This window comes from Sinocyclocheilus anshuiensis, unplaced genomic scaffold, assembly GCF_001515605.1.
Source record: "Sinocyclocheilus anshuiensis isolate Anshui unplaced genomic scaffold, SAMN03320099.WGS_v1.1 scaffold115, whole genome shotgun sequence".
Classification (NCBI taxonomy): domain Eukaryota; kingdom Metazoa; phylum Chordata; class Actinopteri; order Cypriniformes; family Cyprinidae; genus Sinocyclocheilus; species Sinocyclocheilus anshuiensis.
In genome coordinates this window covers 2,488,544-2,511,239 of record NW_015548219.1, presented here as the reverse complement: position 1 = coordinate 2,511,239, position 22,696 = coordinate 2,488,544, and the positions used below count along the sequence as shown (strand labels likewise).

At 35.4% G+C, this 22,696-nt stretch overlaps 1 protein-coding gene across 1 annotated transcript in view; it reads right to left on the bottom strand.

Annotated features, from left to right (window-relative positions):
- LOC107654104 (SH3 and multiple ankyrin repeat domains protein 1-like) overlaps nucleotides 1–19,789 on the bottom strand; it is a 49,224-nt gene extending 29,435 nt beyond the window's left edge. Inside the window, exons 1-3 of the mRNA XM_016441031.1 lie at nucleotides 19,553–19,789; nucleotides 5,293–5,486; nucleotides 2,503–2,706 (exon numbers count right to left, since the gene is read on the bottom strand). Coding sequence (XP_016296517.1) covers nucleotides 2,503–2,706; nucleotides 5,293–5,478 — 390 coding nt within the window. The 5' untranslated portion in view covers nucleotides 5,479–5,486; nucleotides 19,553–19,789. The remainder of the gene's footprint in view (nucleotides 1–2,502; nucleotides 2,707–5,292; nucleotides 5,487–19,552) is intronic.
- Between the last annotated feature and the right edge of the window lie 2,907 nt (nucleotides 19,790–22,696).

The following is a 22,696-nucleotide window of genomic DNA, read 5'->3' as shown; positions in this document are numbered from 1 at the left end:
AAGTTAAGCCATTGCGTTTCGATCGCCCCCAGGTGGCTGGTCCCAGTATAGGTCATAAATCCCGCCCTCTCCATGCAATCTAATGGAACATGGGACAAACTAAATAACATTTCACTTCAAATAATTTTTTTTCCAAAGATGGCTTTTGTCATTTGATGTAGATTTTATCACGCTGATGTAAGTTCAAGTGTTCGTTTTTTAAATAATTTTGGTTTTAGTTAGTTAAGTGATGCTATAAAAACGGGAGCGTGACGTCATGATTGACAGCTGAGACTGACAGCTTCTCTGAGTGAACTGAGGTGCCAACTGACTTTTTCGGGATCTTTAGGAGGATATTGGAGTTGTATTTACCTTATTTTAACAATCCTCTCAGCAGACAAAAACTGGAGCAGTCAGGCTAATTAAAACAGGGTCAGGGGCGTATGCTTGCAATCGACTCTGCGGGAGTGTGGGAGTTTTTATCTCGCAATTGTGACTTTATATCTCGCAATTCTGACTTTATAACTCGCAATTGTGAGTTTATATCACGCAATTCTGAGAAAAAAATTCAGAATTGTGAGATAAAAAGTCGCAATAGCCTTTTTTTTTTTTTTTTATTCAGTGGCGGAAACGGGCTTCCATAGTATTCAGTCTAACAAATTAAACATTTTGACGTAAAATACACTTACAATAATCTAGAGCAGGGGTGTCAAACTCAGTTCCTGGAGGGCCACAGCCCTGCACAGTTTAGATGCAACTCTAATTAAACACACATGATCCAGCTAATCAAGTCATTAAGGCTTATTTGAAAACTACAAGGTATGTGTGTTGGAGCAGGGTTGGAACTAAACTATGCAGGGCTGCGGCCCTCCAGGAACTGAGTTTGACACCCCTGATCTAGAGATAATACAGTTTTAACTAAAAAGTACCATGGTGAAATGGTATAAAAATGATTAAAAATATCATGGTACCTTAATAAGACAATTATTTAGAACCCTATTTTATATCAGAGCACTAAAGTATTATGTTACCATCACGTTTTTTTGTAATCAAGAGGGCATACAAATAATTTATAGAATTTTTTGCTCAAACAAATGATAAAATAAAAATATGTTTCATTATACGCCATTTGCAGCTCTTTTTGGCTGGTCTCTGCCTTGATAGAGATATGATTATATCAGGCCCTGGGGCTTGAATGAACATACAAGAGAACTACAAAAGGTTCCTGTTACACCAGCCTGACATCAGCCTTTTCACAGAGAGAGCTGAGAATGCTCCTGTACAGAAAGCACATCTTAAAAAAGGACGCCAGCCTCATATCCCTGCATTGGTAGCAATTTATAGCAGTTATCATCACTGTCAAAACTATTTTGTCATTGGGACATAAATAATCATCCTTGACATAAATAATAAATATGAATGGATATTTATACTCACAATTACATTATTTTGATTACTTATATTAATTATTGTTCATGTTGATTACAACAAACAAACAACTATTAGAATTTTTTTTAATTATAAAATAAATAAATACAATTTTATAAAAACAACAATAAATGCTGTGTTTACAGCAATGCACTGAGAAATGATTAATGAAGAAATCTTAAATAAGGACCCCAACTTTACATTGCTGTATTGGTAGCAGTTTATAGCAGTTATCATCACGGTCAAAAACCATTTTGTCATTGTGATTTTCCTTGACATAAATAATTATGAATGGGCATTTTTACTCTTAAATAAATTATGTGGATAATTATTGTTAATGTTGACTGCAACAAAAAACTATTCAGATTTTTTTTCTTTAATTGTAAAAATGTATCAATAATATTAAATTAAAAAAAACAATAATAAAATCTGTGTTTACGGTAATGCATTACAATGGAAGTCTATGTAAGCATATTACACTCCCAATAAATGTATTTTGCTAATTATTAATGATTGTTGATGATGATTACCAATTCTAATGATCCATTAATTGTTAAAAAATAATAATAATAAATGTTTTTGAAAAACTAAAAAGAATATGCATGGTCATTTCTTCTCAAAATAAAATTATTCTGATTTTTTATATTAATTATTGGTCATGATTACCACAGAAATCAATTTTGGTTAGTTCCTTAATTTAATAAAAAAACATGAATGAATGAATGAATAGCAATAAAACAATGATAAAAGTTGTTTTTATACTAATGTACTGTCAATGGAAGTCTAGGGGGCAAGTATAAAAGCATAAATACAAAACTCACATATTTGTCAAAGCACTTCAATTGATTGTTTCATACAAAAACGTGTGCTATTTGAGCTTTAAAGTTCAGTGATGGCACTGCTGTTCTAGGCAGATTAACTTCTAGTTCAGCGTCTACCAGCATAATTCCTGTGGATGTTTGTGAAAGTGCTTTGCAGATAGTGATGTCCCATGTCCATTTCTGGTATCCTTGCACGTATTGTGTCAAAGTTACATCATGGATCGAGCTTAAGTTGACTCCGCAACATTCAAGCAACAAACTAGTGACGCGTTACCTCAAGGGTTGGAACGCCTTTATTGGTGGATAGCGGATAGTCTCTCAGGGGCCGTTCTTCCTCCAGGAAACCACTCTCCCTCCCGTCCACCGCTGGCTGGAAGAGCCCGTAGTTGAGCACATCCCTCAGACTCTGTGTGAGTGTACACAGGATCTGCTGCTTAGCAACCCATACTGTGGCATCAGGACTGAACCTCATGGATTTCTGGCAAAGCCACAGAGAGAGAGAGAAGAGAGAGACAGAGAAACGCTCTATCAGGCCATAGCAGGTGTACAGATTAACTAGGGGAAAACATTTGTGAGCTAAAATGTTCAAAAGGGAGAAAACAAATCATGTGTTATGACGTTATTTGGTGTTGGTTGACTGACAGAACGACATTTTATGATCAAGATCAAATTTAATTGGTTATATCATACATTTTTTTAGCATTTTTGTGGGTCCCTGAGGTCATCATTTCATTTCTCGTGTACATTTCAACCCTTTTTTGACCTTACAAATTAACCAGTAATAAGTGTTTAGGTGCAGTCACATTATTGAAATGTCAGCGGGCAGAAAAGATTGATTGTCTATTGTGAATAGTGTAGCGATGTATGAAACAGCTCACACAGAAGTCACTTTCAAACTAAGTAGTTTTCGATTGATTAGCTTGAACCCTTGTTGCAAAATTTGGTGGAGGAATCTTTCACCCTCAAACAAAAGTCCCCATTGCATGGATTCCTATTGAAATTACTTGAGTTTGCCCTTAGAACAGCTGTAGAAGTGACTGTACCATAAAGGAAAAGTTCACCAAAAAATGAAAATGTACTCACCCTCAGGCCATCCAAGATGTAGATGAGTTTGTTTCTTCATCAGAACACATTTGGAGAAATTTGGCATTACATTACTTGCTCACAAATGGATCCACTGCAGTGAATGGGTGCCGTCAGAATGACAGTCCAAACAGCTGATAAAAACATCACAATAATTCGCAAGTAATCCACACTCAACTCGAATCCATTAATTAACATCTTATGAAGTGAAAAGTTGTATGTTTGTAAGAAACAAATCCATAATTTTCAACTTCAAACCATTGCTTCATGCTAAAAAATACAAGTCCTCTATCTATAATATGGCTTTCACCAGTGAAACGGTCATCTTGTCTGAGTCAAGGTAGAAATATGTACAAATCAAGCACAATTTATAAGTGAAAACAGTCCAAAACAATTCTAATCAAATATGATTATGATGTGAGAGGACAACAGCGGGTGCACTTTTACACTAGAGAAAGAGCCATTGTGGATTATGGACTCTATTTTGGCTAGCAGTGATGATTTAAAGTTAAATGCCCTAATGATGGATTTGTTTCCTACAAACATTCAGCTTTTCGCTTTATAAGATTTAAGATTAATGAATGGACTAGAGTCGTGTAGATTAGTTGTGGATTATTGTGATGTTTCTATCAGCTGTTTTGTCTCTCATTCTGACGGCACCCATTCACTGGATCCATTGGTGGGCAAGTGATGTAAATGCTAAATTTCTCCAAATCTGTTCTGATGAAGAAACAAACTCATCTCAGATAATTGACTTTAATAGTTCAATAAACGAATTACATTTTTAGCCATTTTTAATACTTGGGTGAACTGTTCCTTTAACTGTACTTTAAAGGCACATAAAATTAAGTTTTGTGTCTTTTAGCCCATATGGAGGCTTTGAAATCATTTATATATGCTGCTGGTATTGTAAACTCCTAAATACTTACAAAATTCCCTTTCAGCAGATATAGGCATTCAAAATGTACACTCTTTCACTTCAGGTAAAACAAACTATAAATATTAAAGACTCAACCTGCACTGCACAGATTTCTGTCCAATCAAATGCTCTCCCAGAATGTCCTTCCCACTAATGCAATCTGCAGATAACTAGCATATTTAGCATATATTGACTAAATTGAGGTGCCCTTCGATACGTCCCACCTGAATGTCTTGTTTCTTGGAATACAATAAAGAATACTCTTATCAGAATAACAGCATCTTGTTCATTTTGTGTTTAGAGCTAATAAAATCTATCCTACCTCCTCCTTATTCCCTCACTGTGACAGTATTGTTGACAAGTAAATGCAGAATATGGAAAACTAAGATAATTGTAACGCTCAATAAATGTAACACTGGCAATAACTTGCACAATATACTAACCATAACCACATCAGCTATGCGCAAACACAATTCAATCCTCTGCTTCCTCCCAAAATAACAGTTTCAGTAATGACAGACAGATATTTTTAAAGATCCTGTTTTGAGAGAGAGCAATAAAAATTCCTTGGTGATTTTCGGTTTTAATTTTATTTACAAATAAATCAAAATCTATATAATTTTTGGTCTGATTTGGTTTCAATTTTATCTGGCTTGCTTGAGTGTTACTGCAAAGGAATAACCAATAAAACTATTACCTTCACATATTGAAAACACCTGCGTTAAATGACTCTACATGATATTGCTTTTCTGAACTTTCTTCATTTAAAACATGACAATGTAATTTTCTACTTTACGTGCATGAAATAGGTCAAAAATACTTGTTGCCTATCCCACTTGCATACGTTCCATTTTTTAGTCCACTAAAACCCAAACAGCTCTCCAGAGAAGGCTGAAACTGTAAGAGGGAAGCAATTTACTGTAATAATATAATTTAGAAAGATCCACATGGCCCAACAGCCTGGGGTGAAACACGAGAGTGAGTGTGTGTGAGTGAGTGAGTGAGTGTGTGTGTGTGTGTGTGTGTGTGTGTGTGTGTGTGTGTGTGTGTGTGTGAACGCACAGACTGCTGCAGGTCAGGGATGACCACACAGATGAGCATTGTGTCTCGCAGGCTGTCGTCCAGTCGGACGCTGGTAGGTCGATCCAGCCTGGGAGGCTCATCTCGGGAGCTATCTGATTCCGAACTGACCGAGTCCGAGAAACTTTGAGCCATTTCCTCCTCGCTAGACATGGGGCTCCGCGGCATGATCAACACTGCAGAAAGAGAGCAAATTTGAGAATAAATTCAATGGCATACAGAAAGCCTAAACTAAAAACTAAAGCAAACTAAATTAAATTAAACTAAAATAAAATTAATAAGATATTATTTGCCTGTATTTCAAAGCAACATTGCAATGTAACAAAACAATGTAACCTTGTAAATGTGACATGCAGATAAAATCAACAATAATTTATAATGTAAAGATTAACATGAACTGAAAGCTGCAGCACATAAATTAATAAAATTCTAATTGCCAAAATACATTTAAAAACTGCATTGCCACTAACTGTCTTTATAAAATGGCATTGAAAATAAAATAAAGTACCAACTTTAGAATTGCTAACTGTAATATAAATTGGAATATATACAGGGCTTGACATTAACCTTTTTGCTCACCAGCCACTGTGGCTAGTGGTTTTCCAAATTTACTAGCCACTCAGCATTTTCACTGGCCACAATTTTGTTGTGAAATTACATTTTATATGACTTAATATTGCATACAAAAATGTATTTAAATTGATTTCCAGGTCATTTTTGGCCTATTTAAAGGGCATTCCCTGACTGTATTAAATGCATGCATCATCTTTCATATCAAATTCTTACATTTTATTAATAATTTCACTAAATATAATAAGACAATATAGGTCTGTTATCAATCAAATGAAATCAGTATCTACAAAATTGATCTTTCCACTGCTGAAGAAACAGAAGTGACTGGAGTGGCATTCAAATGCATTTACAGACAGTTCAATGTAGCTGAAATGTAGCACGAATGCATTTACACTGTAAATGAGAACGTATGAGAACTTTTTGGGAACGTCATATTAACTTGTGGGAGCATTTTGTCGAGATAATCATATGGAGATGAAGACATCCTGGAATCGCCGCGCGGCTGCCGCCTTCTCTCTTAGTTGGAGTGTTTTGTGCGGTCTCGGGGAAGACATTGCCATAGTTACAAACAACAAGGTCACATTTGATTTTACTAAAAATAAACAAAACATAACAGAAATTCAGTATATGTGTTATTTGCTATTCATCTACTCTTCCCCGTGGATAACCTCTGACCTACTTTCTGTACGATCTGAATTTCTGCGTATTGAATTTTGAATTTGATGTTCCGAATTTCTTCTTCATCTTGAAAACTTGAAGCTGTATTTTTAAAAACTGGATATTTGCAGTCTAATAACTCGAAACAAAAAAAATCTGCTGTTTGAAAATACATGTCTATTAAAAAAAACTGCCATAAAAAATTAATTGTGTTAAATTTCAAATGTTCAATATTCAAGTTTTAAAAAATCTAATTCAGAACTATGTTAAATGCCACATAAAATTCAGTTTTGTTAAATGACACTTGTCAATAATTCAAATTTACACAATTCAAATTCAAATAGTTTTGTCATATTATAAGCTCCATATTTTTTAATATACAGATATGAAATGTTGGAAAACTTGCAAAGATAAGCTACTATGAAAGTAAACCGCCAGTAAGTAGCAGCAAGTGACTGTCTTAATTAATGAGTCATTGAAGCGTGCCTGTCTTTATGAATGGAACACTGAATTGACTCAAATGATTCAAAATTCAAAAACGCGAATCATTCAGTAACGAAACACCAGTGTTGCTCAGAAATACGCGACTGTTTCTGCTGTGATCTTTGTTTGGAACTATTTTCATTAACCAAATCGAGCAAAAACAGTCAACGCGCTGACAATATATCCTTTCAAAAATTCAAATTCAAATATTGAACTAAAATGTATATTAACTACTCGTTTGAATTATTGTATAATAGCTAACGTTATGTCAAATTTGCAATTGTGGTTTTCAGGGAAAACTTTACTCTCTTGGTCGAGTCATGTTGCTTAGCTAGGCTATATGTTATAAATATAAAACCTAAGTTTCATTTTTATGTCTCTTCTGTGTGCAGTTGTGTTGATTTGTTTTAATTTCTCCAGACAGGCTGCGTGAACCTCAGCTGGCGTGACCTTGTTGTTACGGTTGACTATCCATTATCAACTGCCGTTTACACCGAATGTGTAAACGCCGAAATTTTGGTGCTTCCCTAATTAGATGTTTTAAGCAGATTAGTTGTCTGGGGCAAGTAAAATTCTCTTCTTTCACTGGTCCCTTAATGTCGAGCTCTGTTACTGTATATTAAATTCAACCCGCCAAAGTGGCTAGTAGGAGTGACCGTGTTACCCGCCACTGCTGAAATCCACCCGCAAAAGCAAACTAATTTTAACGCTCAAGTATAGCCGAAATCACAGCACCGCTATTGTCTTTATCTTATGTATTTGATTTTATCAGATGACGGCTCGATTATCAGGATTTTTGTGCAGATTAACGTCTTGGAAGGGAGAGCTGGTTATGTAGTCTTAATGGGTCGCGTTTCAGTCACTATTTCATATTCATTCGGTTGTCTGACAACAGAAACAGTAAAATATATCAATGAAAACTGTTTTATTGAGAATTTAGCTGCATCAAAATACAATATGTGGGCATAGAGAGGCAAACAAATGTAATAATAAATAATAAATGTGCATTTTGCATGTTCAGAAAAAGTGAGCTGCCCTGTCCTGCAAATAATGTAAACAGGCTTGTGCAAGTAAATTGCTCAGTGCAAAGAAATAGAAGTAATGGGAACCTGGTATTTCTATGTTCTTTTTTCATGTCTAGTAGACATGAAAAAGTTATTTGAAAAACATCTATGACCTCTGAAACATGTCTAGTCTTCATGCTCTATGTTGAATATGGTTTCAACTGTATATATATAAAAGTAGATCTATAAAAGGTCTATAAAAGTAGAAATACACTAAAATAAAATAAAGTAACAACTTTAGAATTACTAACTGTTATATAAATTGAAATATATATATAGGAAAATAAAATTAAATATTAAACAATATGCTGGAAAATAAAATATTGCATAATATCTGGAATATAAATTGATCAAAGAAAAAATGTAATAAAATAAAATCCCAACTCTTTTCTTGATTAGAAGTGGGTCCTTTGATGGACCATTGTCCAACCTAGACGATGTCAGCTGAAAAGAAAAGTCATTTCAGATGGTGAAGCAAGCTATTATATCTTGATGAAAGATTAGCAAGACAAACTTGTCATTACTTCAGGATAATATGACCAATGAATCATGCACAATAAGACCAGGAACATATTAATAAAGTAAAGAGGGCCAATTTTGATTTGCTGTTGACTTGAGTGCTTATTATTCCCATACATCATAATTTCTTATTACTGTCTGGTCATTTAGCTCCACTTGTTTATCTCTCTGTGGCCTTTTGTGAATTCACTGGGTTCACCAAATGTTTCTGAACAGTCCCTCTCTGCCCAGACTGAACGCCTTTATATTTCGTCCGCGGATGACTTCAGGAGCTCAGCGGTACACTGAAATGTCAGACTGTATATCACGTCATTTTAATATTTCTACTCCATCTTTTGGGTCTTTGCTACCTGGCAGGGATAATTGAACTGACTCACTAGAAGAAAATGAAAAGGCCTTGTTTATCACAAACTTGGTTCAATGAACAAATCAGCCACATTAACTTAAAATATACTTTGTTTGTTTTCATTAATTGCTTCTAAGTACTGTAGATCAAAGAAACATTAGTGTATCGTAACAATGCAGCATTTACATGCAGATAAAATCAACAATAATTTATTATGTAAAGGTTTGTATTGTGTTTGTATTGTACTTTAAGCTGTAGCATATGAATGAATATAATTTTAATTCCCAAAATACATTAAAAAAATCCCCTTGATTCGCCTATTGTCTTCATAAAATGGCAGTGAAAATAAAATAAAATAAAAACTAAATAAAATAAAAATCACCCTGAGTGTCCTGTTGTTTGTATAAAATGACAGTGAAACAAACAAAAGAACAGGAAATTATAATTCTAAAAAAAAAAAGAAAAAGAAAAATATATTATAATAAAATAATATAATAAAATATCAAATAAAATAATATAAAATAAAATAAAAAACTTTAAAATCTGTCCTACACTACTTTTTATAATTTGACAGCAAACCTAACAACAACAAAAAATTCAACAAAAACATAAATATAAATTGGAAAAATAAAATATTATTAAATAAAATGACACATTAACCAAGATGAGGGAAACTAAAATTAAATAAACAAAAAATAATAAAATAAGATAAATAATAAAAACCTTGAGTGTCCTATTGTTTTTATAAAATGACAGTGAAACAAAACAAAACAAAAAAAAAACTGGAAAATAAAACACAAAAAATTGCTTAAATATAAATTGTAAAATAAATTAATAAATATTTTGTAAAATAAAATAAAAAATGTATCCTAAAACTCTGTTTATTTTTAGCTAGATTTTAAATCCCACTTTAATGGGCTCACAGACTTTTGGACCCCATTGTATATTTCATTGCCTGTTTTTATTACATTGGACTAAAGGTTTCCAAAAGGGACAGATGGAGCTGTTTTCTGTGTCTTGGGTTAGCACACGCCATATTCCTGAAGTGTACACAAGCGTTAGACATCTCAACAGGATTTCTGAACGGCAAACAAAATGTCTGGGTGTTTGGGGGGAAGTCAGCAAGCAATATCAGATAGTGACAGAGACAGAGAGAGAAAGAGAGAGAGAGAGGCTCAGACAGTAACTAAAGCAAAGAGGTCAGATGAAATATCTGACTAACGGCTCCTCGCTAAAGCCTAAATCACCACATACGCAAACGAGACGAAGCGAGACAGCTGAAGATTAATTAGTAGCACTCACCACATTCTCTGTGCATTTTGCCCCGTGAAAGGTTTGCAAATAATAAAATTGACCTTTCCATGCTAACGCATCTTGATAATGCTAAACTACCGTGTGTAGGTGTTCTAATAACTGCTATTGCATAAAAACACCACTATGTGATGATTAAGGGGGCTTTGTGTAAGAATACACTTGTATGATATGTTACACAACCTAGAAACTTACAATCAGCGTATGTAATGTGTTAAAATAACGATCATAGAATATACTATGATTGCGACCGTGCTTGTTAGCAAAACCGAGCCCAGGGTTTCATACGCTATGATGAAAATCAGCCGTTCTGGTGTCTCTCTCCCCAGTGGCTCAGTCAAGTGGCCCTGTCATTCATCAGGGCTGTCAGTGTAGGTTTTCTCGCTCGACATTTACAATCACCCGCCACCAAGACAGGATTCAAGAGGTAGGAAGCATTTGTCGACTATCGCTTGAAGGGTACCACCAATTAAAACCTTTCAGCGTGGAGATGAAATTGCAGCCACATGCACTTTAGTGCTAAGAAGCTGCCAGCAGATTTAACACATAACTCCAGTGTTGACAGATAAACACACGGACATTCACTGAAGTCCTCTCACAGCCGTGTCATTGTGCACTGGGTGATATATTGGTTTCCTGTGAAGTGAATATTATCCAGTTGTGGGCATTTAAATAAATTACACAGTACAGGCTTTCATCTTGCAGCATTAATTAGATATTATTTGCTTGTAAGTAGTTCAAAGTAGTTCACTTTAAAATGAGAGGCCTATTGCTTTTATAAAAAGGCACAACAAAACCAAACCAAAACTAAACTAAAAACATTGCCTAATCAAAGCAAAGAAAGGCAAAACCACTACAAAACAAAACAAAACAAAAAAAGAAACAAAAGTAAACGAAACTAAACTAAACTAAAAACAAAGCATAAGCAAAGCAAGGCAAAACGACTACAAAATAAAAAACAAAAACAAAATAACAAACTAAACAAAATTAAACTAAACTAAATACAAAGTATAAGCAAAGCAAAGAAAGGCAAAACAACTGCCAAAAAAAATAAATAAACAAGCAAAGCAAGGCAAAGCAAAGCAAAAGCAAAAATAAAAGACTGAAAAAAATAACAAAAACAAAGCATAAGCAAAGCAAGTTAATGCAAAAACAAAACAAAATAAATTGATAAATAAAAACTGGAAAATAACTGCACTATAAAATAATATGATATTTGACAATATAATAATAATGACTTAAAACTGCATGAAATTAAATATTAACTAATATGCTGGAAAAAAATTAAAATAAATAAAATAAAACAGCAATGTATATCGTTAGCCGCATTTGAAGCCATCATTAACTGTCGATTAATGCATTTCTGTAACCATATTTTCTATATTAGTACACCAATACTAATATGGTTACAGGTATGCATTTATCGACAGTTAATGATGGCTTCAAACACAGCTAACGTATACACTCTAAAAAATGCTGGGTTGTTTCAACCCAACTTTGGGTCAAATATGGACTAACCCAGCTGTTGGGTTAAATTTTTTAATTACATTTATAACCCAAAAGTTGGGTTAGTCCATATTTGACCCAAAGTGTACATTATATTTCATATTTGGATATTAGATACATGCAGAATCAAACACTACATTACAAAATCATACATTGGTTTTTCAGACTTCATTATTAGTTCAGAGACACTTTTGTCTGACTGTTTTGGGTAATTATTTATTCCACTTGGTTATGCAAGTTCCTAATATATGGCAGCAATTCTCAAGTAGGAGAAAAAACCTAGCACATACTGACCTAGAAGCATAATTCACTGTATTTAATAAGTTCAAGTTTTGCATTTTCCCTGTTAACTTCAAAAACGCAAAACCCAATGTCTTTTTATTACAGCAATTATTTATTAAAGGTAAAGCCAAAATATTCACTCTGAATGTCTGCCACTGTTGCCACGACAACTACTAAACACATTTGCATTGTTAACGTTAATGGAAGTGATGCATTAAGCATTTTAGAAATGGCAGGTTTGCTATAAACTGTCATAATATTTGAGGCTTAAAACACGCCAAGTCTTGCCCTCGTAACTTAATATCCCACGCTCATCAAAGAAAAAGAGGAAAACAAGGATTCACGAGGGAATTAAGCCCACCTTAATATCCTGAAAACCAACAGAAGATTTTCCTTCCTGAGATTTGTCGAGGAACATCTCATTTGAAGCTTAGTTCACTTCCACATAGTCACTGTATTATTTTACAGCAGCAGTAGCAGTGAACACTAGGTTGTTCTCTTCCAAAAGCCTGCCTGAGGGCAGTCAAACTTGCTGTTTCAGAAAGATGGACAGTACCAGGAACTGACAGCTCTCCGAGAGCTGAACCTTCCCATAAACAGTTTTTTTTTTTTTTTTTTTTATAAGAGAAGCATCTAATACTGTACCATTCATTAAACCATGCACAACCATTAATATTTCATAACCAATTTACTTCTCATTAAAAAGTGAAAACTCACCATTGTAATGCTAGGACAGTTGCCAAGGCGTTGCTACAGTGTTCTAGATGGTTTCTACAGCATTGCTATGTTATAGGTGATTGCTGATCAAAAGAGTCCATGCTCAAGTCTGTATTAAAATAAAATATTAAGCCGTTAAAATAAAAAATATATATATTAAAATAAAACAAAACTATTCAAATGCTAAACTATTTTTTTTTTAATATTAAAATGTTTTTTGAGCACCAAATCAGCATATTAGAATGATTTTTGAAGAATAATGTGACACTGAAGACTGGAGTAATGCTGAAAATTCAGCTTCGCCATAACAGGAATAAATTATGTTTAAAAACATTAAAATAGAAATAGTTTTTTTTGTAATAATTAAAATATTTCACAAAATAGGGCTGAATGACAATGGTGAGAATCACAATTATTTTGCTCAAAAATGATGATTATTGTCATTTGGGAAATTTCTTTTTACATTTTGCCAGAATTATTGTACTTTCACGTAAGCACAAATCAAGTTGCACGTTTTATTTTACTACCTCATCTAATTTCCAGATTTAGTATATTTATCATATAATTTAATATACTCTCTATGAAAAACAGTGAAATTCCTAATATTAATTCCAAAAACTTTAAATTACGTTCATGTTTTTTTTTTTATTAACATGAAAGCTTCTGAAGGCTTGTTGCAAATGCAAGACAACAAAAAGATTAAATTAAAAAAAAAATGTTTTCAGGAAACATAATCAGCGGGAAAAAGAGACAAGAGACAGAAAAATCATGACATGATTAAAACAAGATTAATTATGCAGCCCTATCACAATATTTCCATTTTAGTTGTAATAAAAAAAGAAACAAAGCCTTGTTGAGCATAAGAGACTTCTTTCAGAAACATCAAAATAACTTTACTTTCAACAACAAAACTAAAGGATTATTTCACATATAAATACAGTAGCTCCTTAACAATTTTTTAAGTATTTAAAATACTGGTCTGCAAATATGGCTCGGCTCCCTCCTTCAAAGGGATTTCTTGCCCATTTTATCATCCGCCAGGCGACAGTCCTAAGTCCAATCGCTTAGAAAAAGAAATAGGACAGCTCTCCTCAATAAACTGAACAGTGTGTGCTATCATTCCTATCCACAGCCTTTAGATGCCATATTTGAATGAGCAATAAAAGTGACGCTTGCTTCTGTGAACTGTCTGGAAGGAGTATAGGGTAACTAACGTGTGGGTTTCAATGAGTAAACCGCAGAGAAGAGAGGAGAGAATTAGAGCTGTGGGACTCAGAGGAGCAAGAGAGTTCGAGAGCGAGCGAGTGAGACGGAGGGATAGACAGATAGAAAAATGTGGCATACAGAGGCGAAAAGAGAGGGAGAGCGAAAGGGGGACAGGCTGGCCTGGATCTGTGTCCGCTTGCCTTACTGTAAAATAGGGCAAGACTGGGGCTCAAATATATACGGTGGAGCGAGACTGGTAGAATCACAGCAAAGCAGTTCTGGAGCTGTCTGAACATCAGCGTTATATAAACAAGCGAGGTGAAGCTGATGAAAAATAAATGAGAACCAAGGCCCAGTTCTATCACAACATGTCATCTAACCCCTCCCATGGGCTACAGTCAATCTGAGCTCATCGAGGAATCCGCAAGTCAATACAGGGAACAATTATTGCCCCCGGAGGACCGCCGATGCTTTACACCATATCAGTAGAGTACAAACAATGGCAGTATATTGTCAACCGCTCACTCTCTAGGGAAAATGAAATCAATTTAGGGGCTCCATTTAATGATTCCTTCACTCCACGTGTTGTCAAGTACATGACGGTCCTTAACTGAAGAGCATATAATATAATAATAAAGCCATCAGATCTTAATGAAATGCACTTATGTCCATTAATTTGATAAACGGCTACTCAGCTGTAGTTTGCCATGCTACAATCTAATTGTACTTTGAAGCAGATAAACAAAACTAGCACTAAAGTTACTTAAGCAATTTTTTAATTCTCACTCTGTTGTTTTTGTTTATCTCAAATTCTCTGAACTGTTAAATAGTGCTCTGTAATTTTATGCTCTGCATTTGACTGGTATTGTACTAAATACAAACAAAATGTTTTATAAATAAAACTACGACCATTAATAATTTAACATTTAGATGGCATAAAACAATGAGGGGCTCACAATAAATTAAGGTAACAGTGTTCAATTTGAAGAGGTACGTTTATATAAATAAAACATAAACACCCTATTTAGCTTTGTTTTCCTACTGACGTCCTCTCTACAGTCTTCCTACATTATATGTATGTATTGCTTATTTGCTTTGCATTGCTTTGATTGTTCTGTGTAACTCTGACGTGACATCCCCTGATATCTTAAAATTGTAAAAACTGACTCGTTATAAACTTGTAATCTCTCCTATCACCAACACAATTTATGTCAGTATAGTACATAAAAAACAAACAAACAAAAAACGCAGCGTTACATACTTTAACCAATATAAACATTTACGCATGAACGGGGAGCCCACTGATCTATAATAGTCATTATATATAGATCAGTGGGAGAGCCCCATTCTAACGTCTACTCACCTATGCGCAAGCGCTCTCAATTATCCACTTCTTCATTATGGCAAATGTAGGCTAAAGTGCCCCGTTTCTGATCATTCGTTCGTTTGTTTAATTGATATTTTGCCTAACTTTGAGGTTTCTTTGCACCTGCGAGTTTGATGATACACTAATGCGATAATAAAAGCTAACTTACGACTGGTAACTTTTAGTAACTCCTTTAGCATTGAGTCTTTTTCAGCCGCAGTTTGCCAACAACGTTGCGTTATTTGAATATTAATTCTGATTGGTCAGTTTCGTGAGAGACGCCGAATTTATGTATTTAAAATTTTGCATGGGCTAACATCTATTAAAAAATAGAAATAGAAAAATACACGCTATGCACAATAAAAAAAATACACAAATACATGCTATGCACTTCAGTGGGTAAACTGATTAAAAAGTTAACTTTATCAGCTTCAGTGTTTTGCTCAGCGTCCCTATGCCTCATCTGATGAACAACCACTGAACCAGTTCACCAGAATGAATCGTGCTTTCAAAGGCTACGTATGAGAGAAAGGTCTGTTTAGGAAAAACCGATTCACTAGAATGAATTGGACTTTCAAACGCTACACATGAGAGAAGGGACCGTTTACTATGAACCGATTCACTTGAATGAATCCGACTTTCAAATGCCACACACATGAGAAAAGGACCATTTAGGACGAACCAGTTCACTAGAATGAATCATATTTTCAAAATCTACATATGAGAGAAATAGCTATTTAGGAAGAACCGATTCAATAGAATGAATTGGACTTTCAAACGCTACATATGAGAGAAGGGGCCATTTAGGATGAACCGATTCCCTTGAATGAATCTGACTTCCCTGAAAAAAACAGGTAAAACCAGCCTGTTGACCAACTATGACCAGGTTGGATTTTTCAGCAGGGTTTCAAACGCCACATACTAGGCTATATGTGACCCTGGACCACAAAACCAGTCATAAGGGTTCATTTTTTGAAATTGAGATTTATATATCATCTGAAAGCTATATATATATATATATATATATATATATATATATATCATTTATATATTTATATATCTGAAAGCTGAATAAATAAGCTTTCCATTGATGTATGGTTTGTTAGGATAGGACAATATTTGGCTGAGATACAACTATTTGAAAGTCTGGAATCTGAGGGTGCAAAAAAAAATCTAAATATTGAGAAAATCGCCCAAATGAAGTTCTTAGCAATGCATATTACTAATCGAAAATTACGTTTTTATATATTTACGGTAGGAAACTTACAAAATATCTTCATGGAACATGATCTTTACTTATTATCCTAATGATTTTTGGCATAAAAGAAAAATCAATCATTTTGACCCACACAATGTATTGTTGGCTATTGCTACAGATATAGGCTACCCGTGCTACTTATGACTGGTTTTGTGGTCCAGGGTCACATTTGTGAAAAGGACCATTTAGGACGAACCGGTTCACTAGAATGAATCAAACTTTCAAAAGCTACAGAGAAAGAGCTATTTAGGAAGAACCGATTCAATAGAATGAATTGGAATTTGAAACACTACTTGAGGACCGTTTAGGATGAACTGACTCACTGAAATGTATTTGACTTTGATGAGAGACGTGACCATTTAAAATGAACCGATTCACTAGAATAAATTGGACTTCCAAATGCTGCACACAGTGTGAGATAGTGAGAGAGAAAGAACTGTTTGGGTGAATATATTTGATAATTCCTTCAGCACAGACGTGGAAAGAGTAGCTTGTACTTGAACACTTATATGTCTACTACTTTTAGTTAGTTACTCTCCAACACTGTAGCTGCTATAAACCCTACAGACAGTCACAGACGGAGTCCTGGAATCATCTATTGGGCCTGCTTGTGTACATAAATCGCTTAGAAGCCTGAAGTGGACAGTGTGTGGCTGCAAATCCAGTCTGCTAAAATCCTCCTCTCTGCTTCTTATCTCAGTGGGACACAGGATAACAGAGCGCTTCCAACCCCATCCCCGTAATGGATAGATCACCACAGCCGCACAGCTGTGGCTCCTATTTGTTATAAGCAGAACCCTTGACTGGCGCGCTGAAGATGCCTTACAATGCTTATAATGTTGTTTGTCTTCTAATTACCGTTTTCTGGAGGCAATCTGCCTGGAATCTTTTATCCTCAATCACAACAGCAATCAAACTCATTGTGTTTTGAATATCGCACATTGGTCAAAAGCCCCACTGAATGCCACAGAAATGAAAAGAGAGCTCGGATGTATTTATTAGGACTCTTGAGAGGAAAATCACATCTTGACATGTTGCTGAAGTACGGTAGGCTAAGATGGTAGCAGCAAAGGCAGAATTTGCTGAACGGAGCAGTCAGTGTACGTCAACTTGAAAGCTGGGGTGGATTTCCTGTCTTCTCACATCTCCTGTAGTCCTAAGCTTAGCCTCTATACAGTTTCTGAAGATAGATAACCAAAGATAAATTTTCATCATGAGATTTGCTTTCATGTCAACAAATCTGGACTCAGGAAACATTTTGAAACCGGAACAATCGCTGAACACACTGAGAAAGCCACTGGACGCTGAGTTAGGGCAAGATGTCTTTTCAAGTCTCCTGATACTTATCAAGGAAGATACAACGGATTGTGGCTCTGGCGGCCCTGAGAAGTGTCACTAGTGGAATCGGTCTTTTCCGTTGCTATGGAGTCGCAGGTTGGAAAGCCCATGAGACCAGCAGTACCCAAGCAGTGGATGGGAGAAAACCTGAATCTGCGCATAATGTGGCGTGTCTGAATAATGCTGACCTAAAAACTCTTTTAAGAGGCACATAAATTATTGTCAAATCTCCTGGAGGATTTTAAGTCCCAAGGGAGACACTTAAGCGATGAATTTTACAAACATAATTTTTGGGGTTTTGTTTTCTTTAATAAACAGTGTGTTTCCAAGTATATGCAGAAAAATAACCACTATAGTCTACTGCTTTCCATTTTGCATCACTTGTCTTCCTGCATATGTGTTTATCTCCATTAGTTATAGACCAATCCATTGGATTTTGATATCACTTTGAATCACTATTCTTCCTCAAAATGTGTTTATTTGTGTTAGTTAAAGACTGATCTAATGGCTAAACTGATAAATCAGCCAAAATTTGGCCACTTTGCCAATATCTACATGTAAAATTTATCATTTTTTCAAATACTTTTAGTTAATTTTTGAGGAAAATTAATTTCAAGGTACTTGTGTAAAACTCAGTTGCTATAATTCAATTGGCTCTCTGGAAGAATTGATTCTTGGTTGTTCAGTCCTCATATATTTCCCAATAATGACCGTTGCCCATGGCAACGCTGTATATCTGACCTCATCTTATGTTTCATAGCTGCCCCTCTTTCGTCCTTAAGTAATACAACACAAAAGCAAATCACTATTTCATATTAATATAAATTCAGTGTTTCATATTTATTAAGCCGTATTTTAAGACATAATGTACAGTCAGATGGCCAATGTTGCAAAATAAACCTCCTCATAATTATCCATGACTTTACATTATAGCCATCCATACTTATCACATAGGCTATATATCGGCCACTATAGTGGTATCAGCTGTTTAAAAACGTTTTCCGGTTGACCAATCCGTGTCTTAGCATAAGCTTCTTCATAGCACTAAAACCTTTGTTACAAAATGGTAAGATGTTATCAAATGAATATTTCTCAACAAATCTTACTGATTAGATAGGCTTCACATCACATGTTTTTGTCAAGAGGTTTTTTCCTCTCTCCTTCTTGTATATAAAGGTCTCTAAACTTTGGGGGTCGTTTGTGCTTCCCCGTAATACAGAGATCATTAAACCAACCTTTTAATGATCGATCTCACAGAAGGAAATCACTGATTTTTCAAGTCCAAATTAATATTTATGTCTAAACATCTTTTTCAGATTCTATACACCCCATGCGTTGACTATAGAAGCAGCACAGCATTACAAAACGCGTTTGATCTGTCTACTCTATACTGTCTGAGATACAGGAGAAGTTGCCAAGCTTGTCCGTCACCAGCCTCACATCTCCAGCATCACAGCTCGTCAATTATTGGACTCTGTCCGACAATACAAACTTAGAAGTTCCTCATCTTTGCCTTTAAAGTCAATAAACCTATAATGAATACTGCATTCGGTAATGATAAAACTGCAGGGACAAAACGGACGCGTAGTGGAGAAAGAACAAAGGTGCGTACTTACAGCATTCAGCGCACTTTTCCCTTTCTTTGGTTCTTTATGCTTTGTCCAAAGGAATAGAAATCTCCGTAGAATCGCTCGCGTTTGTCGAGTAGTCCGAACAGAGATGGGAGTGACCCCTTTAGTACTTCTTCGGGGGAAGATGACTGTGTATTCCGCATGTGTGGTCAGTGTTAAATGCGCAACATCGACCCGAGAGCGCAGCACACGCAAGGCGAGGCAGAAAATGTTAGCGCTGGATTCAGGGGCTCTTCTGACCAGCGGATCCAGCACTAGAGGGGTTTACTAATGCAGGCGGGGCCACAGTCCCCGAGCGCACCAGCTTCTGGGACAACAACGATTGAATTGGGGGTTTGTAGCATTTACGAGTTTTAAAAAAAGACATTTGAATAAATTATACGTTTGTTTTAAAATTATTATTTCATGATCGTTCATGTAAATATTTTAGTATTGTACCTAAAATAGACAATAGATGATCATTTTACATGTCCCTTCTGATACCAGTACAGTCGCCAAGTCTGTCAAAGTCATTTTTGCACACTCCCTCTCCTGAAGGTTGACTCTGATAAACTTAAAAATAGATAGACAGACAGACAGACAGACAGACAGATATGTAGTGATAGACAGACAGACAGACAGACAGACAGATATGTAGTGACAGACAGACAGACAGACAGACAGATATGTAGTGATGAACAGACAGACAGACAGACAGACAGATATGTAGTGACAGACAGACAGACAGATATGTAGTGATAGACAGACAGACAGACAGACAGACAGATATGTAGTGACAGACAGACAGACAGACAGACAGACAGACAGATATGTAGTGATGAACAGACAGACAGACAGACAGACAGATATGTAGTGACAGACAGACAGACAGATATGTAGTGATAGACAGACAGACAGACAGACAAACAAACAGAAAGACAGACAGACAGACAGAGAGAGAGAGAGAGAGAGAGATACTGTAGATAAGAGATGGATGGATAGATAGATAGATAGATAGATAGATAGATAGATAGATAGATAGATAGATAGATAGATAGAAAGAAAGAAAGAATGTACAATGTATAATAGATAGCTATAATGTATACTGCAAGAAGTTTATCATATGTAGGAGCTGAAAATCTAAAGTGGCAGGACTGATATCTGCCTCCTCTCAGCATGACAGATCCACTGCTGTGTGGGAAGGGATTAATTAGCAAACACTTGCATTTAATCAATACATACAATCAGAAAGTTTGGTCTGTATCAGTAATCATACACACGGTGGGCTATTGAGCAGCACTTCCGAACCTGAGCCAAACACTAGAAGATTGCAATGTTCTTCACTAGTAATGAATGTGCTGCATTGTGTGCGAAATAAAGGAGCAGCGAAATAAGATTTTAATAGGCATGAATAGATTTCATAATGGATCTGAGCCTGCTCTCTTTTTCTTTTTCTTTTTCTTCCCCTCCCTCTCTCTATTTCTCTCTCTTTCTCTTGTTGTCTAGATGCATTAATCACTGTAACCTCCTAGATGTCTCCACCTTCATTTGTCTTTGATTTCTCCGTCAGTCAGAAGTGGGGCAGTGTCTGCAGTAATAAGTCTGGCTTCTTAACCCTCTCCTACTGTACACCCTTTACAACCCACATCGTCCAGAACCCACAAAACTGGGTCTCCGTGTTATAATTAGAAACTCGAGGTGATACGGTACATAGACGGGAGCCATTCACTCACCCTTATGTCGTTCCAAACCTGTATGAATTTCTTTTTTTCTGCTGAACACAAAAGAAGATATTTTGAAGAACATTGGGGTCTAGCTTTATTTTGGACCCCATTAACTTTTATTTTATGGACAAAAATACATATTAAAAATCTTATTTAAAAAAAAAAATTTCTTTTGTGTTCTGCAGAACAAAGTCAAACAGTCCAAATCTTTTTGGATGGACTATCCCTTTAAAGGAATAGTTCACACAAAAAATGAAGAAAACAGATCCTCTACAGTGAATGGGTGCCGTCAGAATGAGAGTCCAAATAAGAGCCCAAATTTTAGCCAGAAGTAACAATTTTAAAGTTAAACACCCTAATGATGGATCTGTTTCTTACAAACACGCAGCTTTTTACTTCACAAGATGTTAATTGATGGACTGGAATCGTGTGGATCACTTGTGGATTATTGTGATTTTTTTATCAGCTGTTTAAACTCTCATTCTGACGGCACCCATTCACTAAAGAGGATTCATTGGTGAGCAAGTGATGTAATGCTAAATTTCTCCAAATCTGTTCTGATGAAGAAACAAACTCATCTACATCTTGGAAGGCCTGAGGATGAATAAATTTTCATCAGATTGTCATTTATGGGTAAAATATTCCTTTAAGGAGGCAGCGTTTGAAACATTTTATGCTTCATTTCTGGATTTTTTGTCTCAAAAGCAGACTACAGATGAATAATATGTAACAGGATGCTTCTAGAGGGATTTGAAGAGTATTTAAATAAAGTTTTAAAACAAACTGTTTTCACACAGATTCAATAATAGATGCTACTGCAATAGTATTCTTTACCTGCAATATTTTTGCCCTAGATTGGTGGGTTTCAGCTGTGAGACACAGTGTACTATTCTGTTGCTCAGCCAGAAAGTATCAGCTGTGCATCTGGCCTACATTAAACTGACCTGTTTTCTTATCGTCATCATATATTTAGGGCTATTGATGATCACAGTAAAACCCTTAAAGGGCAGGATCAAATCTGCATTATTGTTAGATTAAATGGGCGTTTTGGTTCGGATGATCAAATTACATCATAATGTGGTTATAAGCAGGTTTGATGCAAGTTATTTAGCATAAATTCTTAACCAAGTTAGTACAATGATCTCAAGGGTGTTTCATGGTCAGCAGCAGCAGCAGTCTGCCATCCGGTGGCCTTGCTGAAGAATGATCTCAAACCTGAAAGCTGAAGAACGTACTGTCAATTTGTGTCTAAGCAAGTGCTTATAAATACAAAGAGAAATTTATTGAAAATATGTAAATGTATTTATTGAACAATTCATTGTGGCTGTAGAGGTGAATCCTTGTACAGGGGAACTTGAAACAAACGTGACATGGTGCAAAGGCTAGAAGGAGAGTCCAGGACAGAGGAGAATGAAAAAGGAGGGAT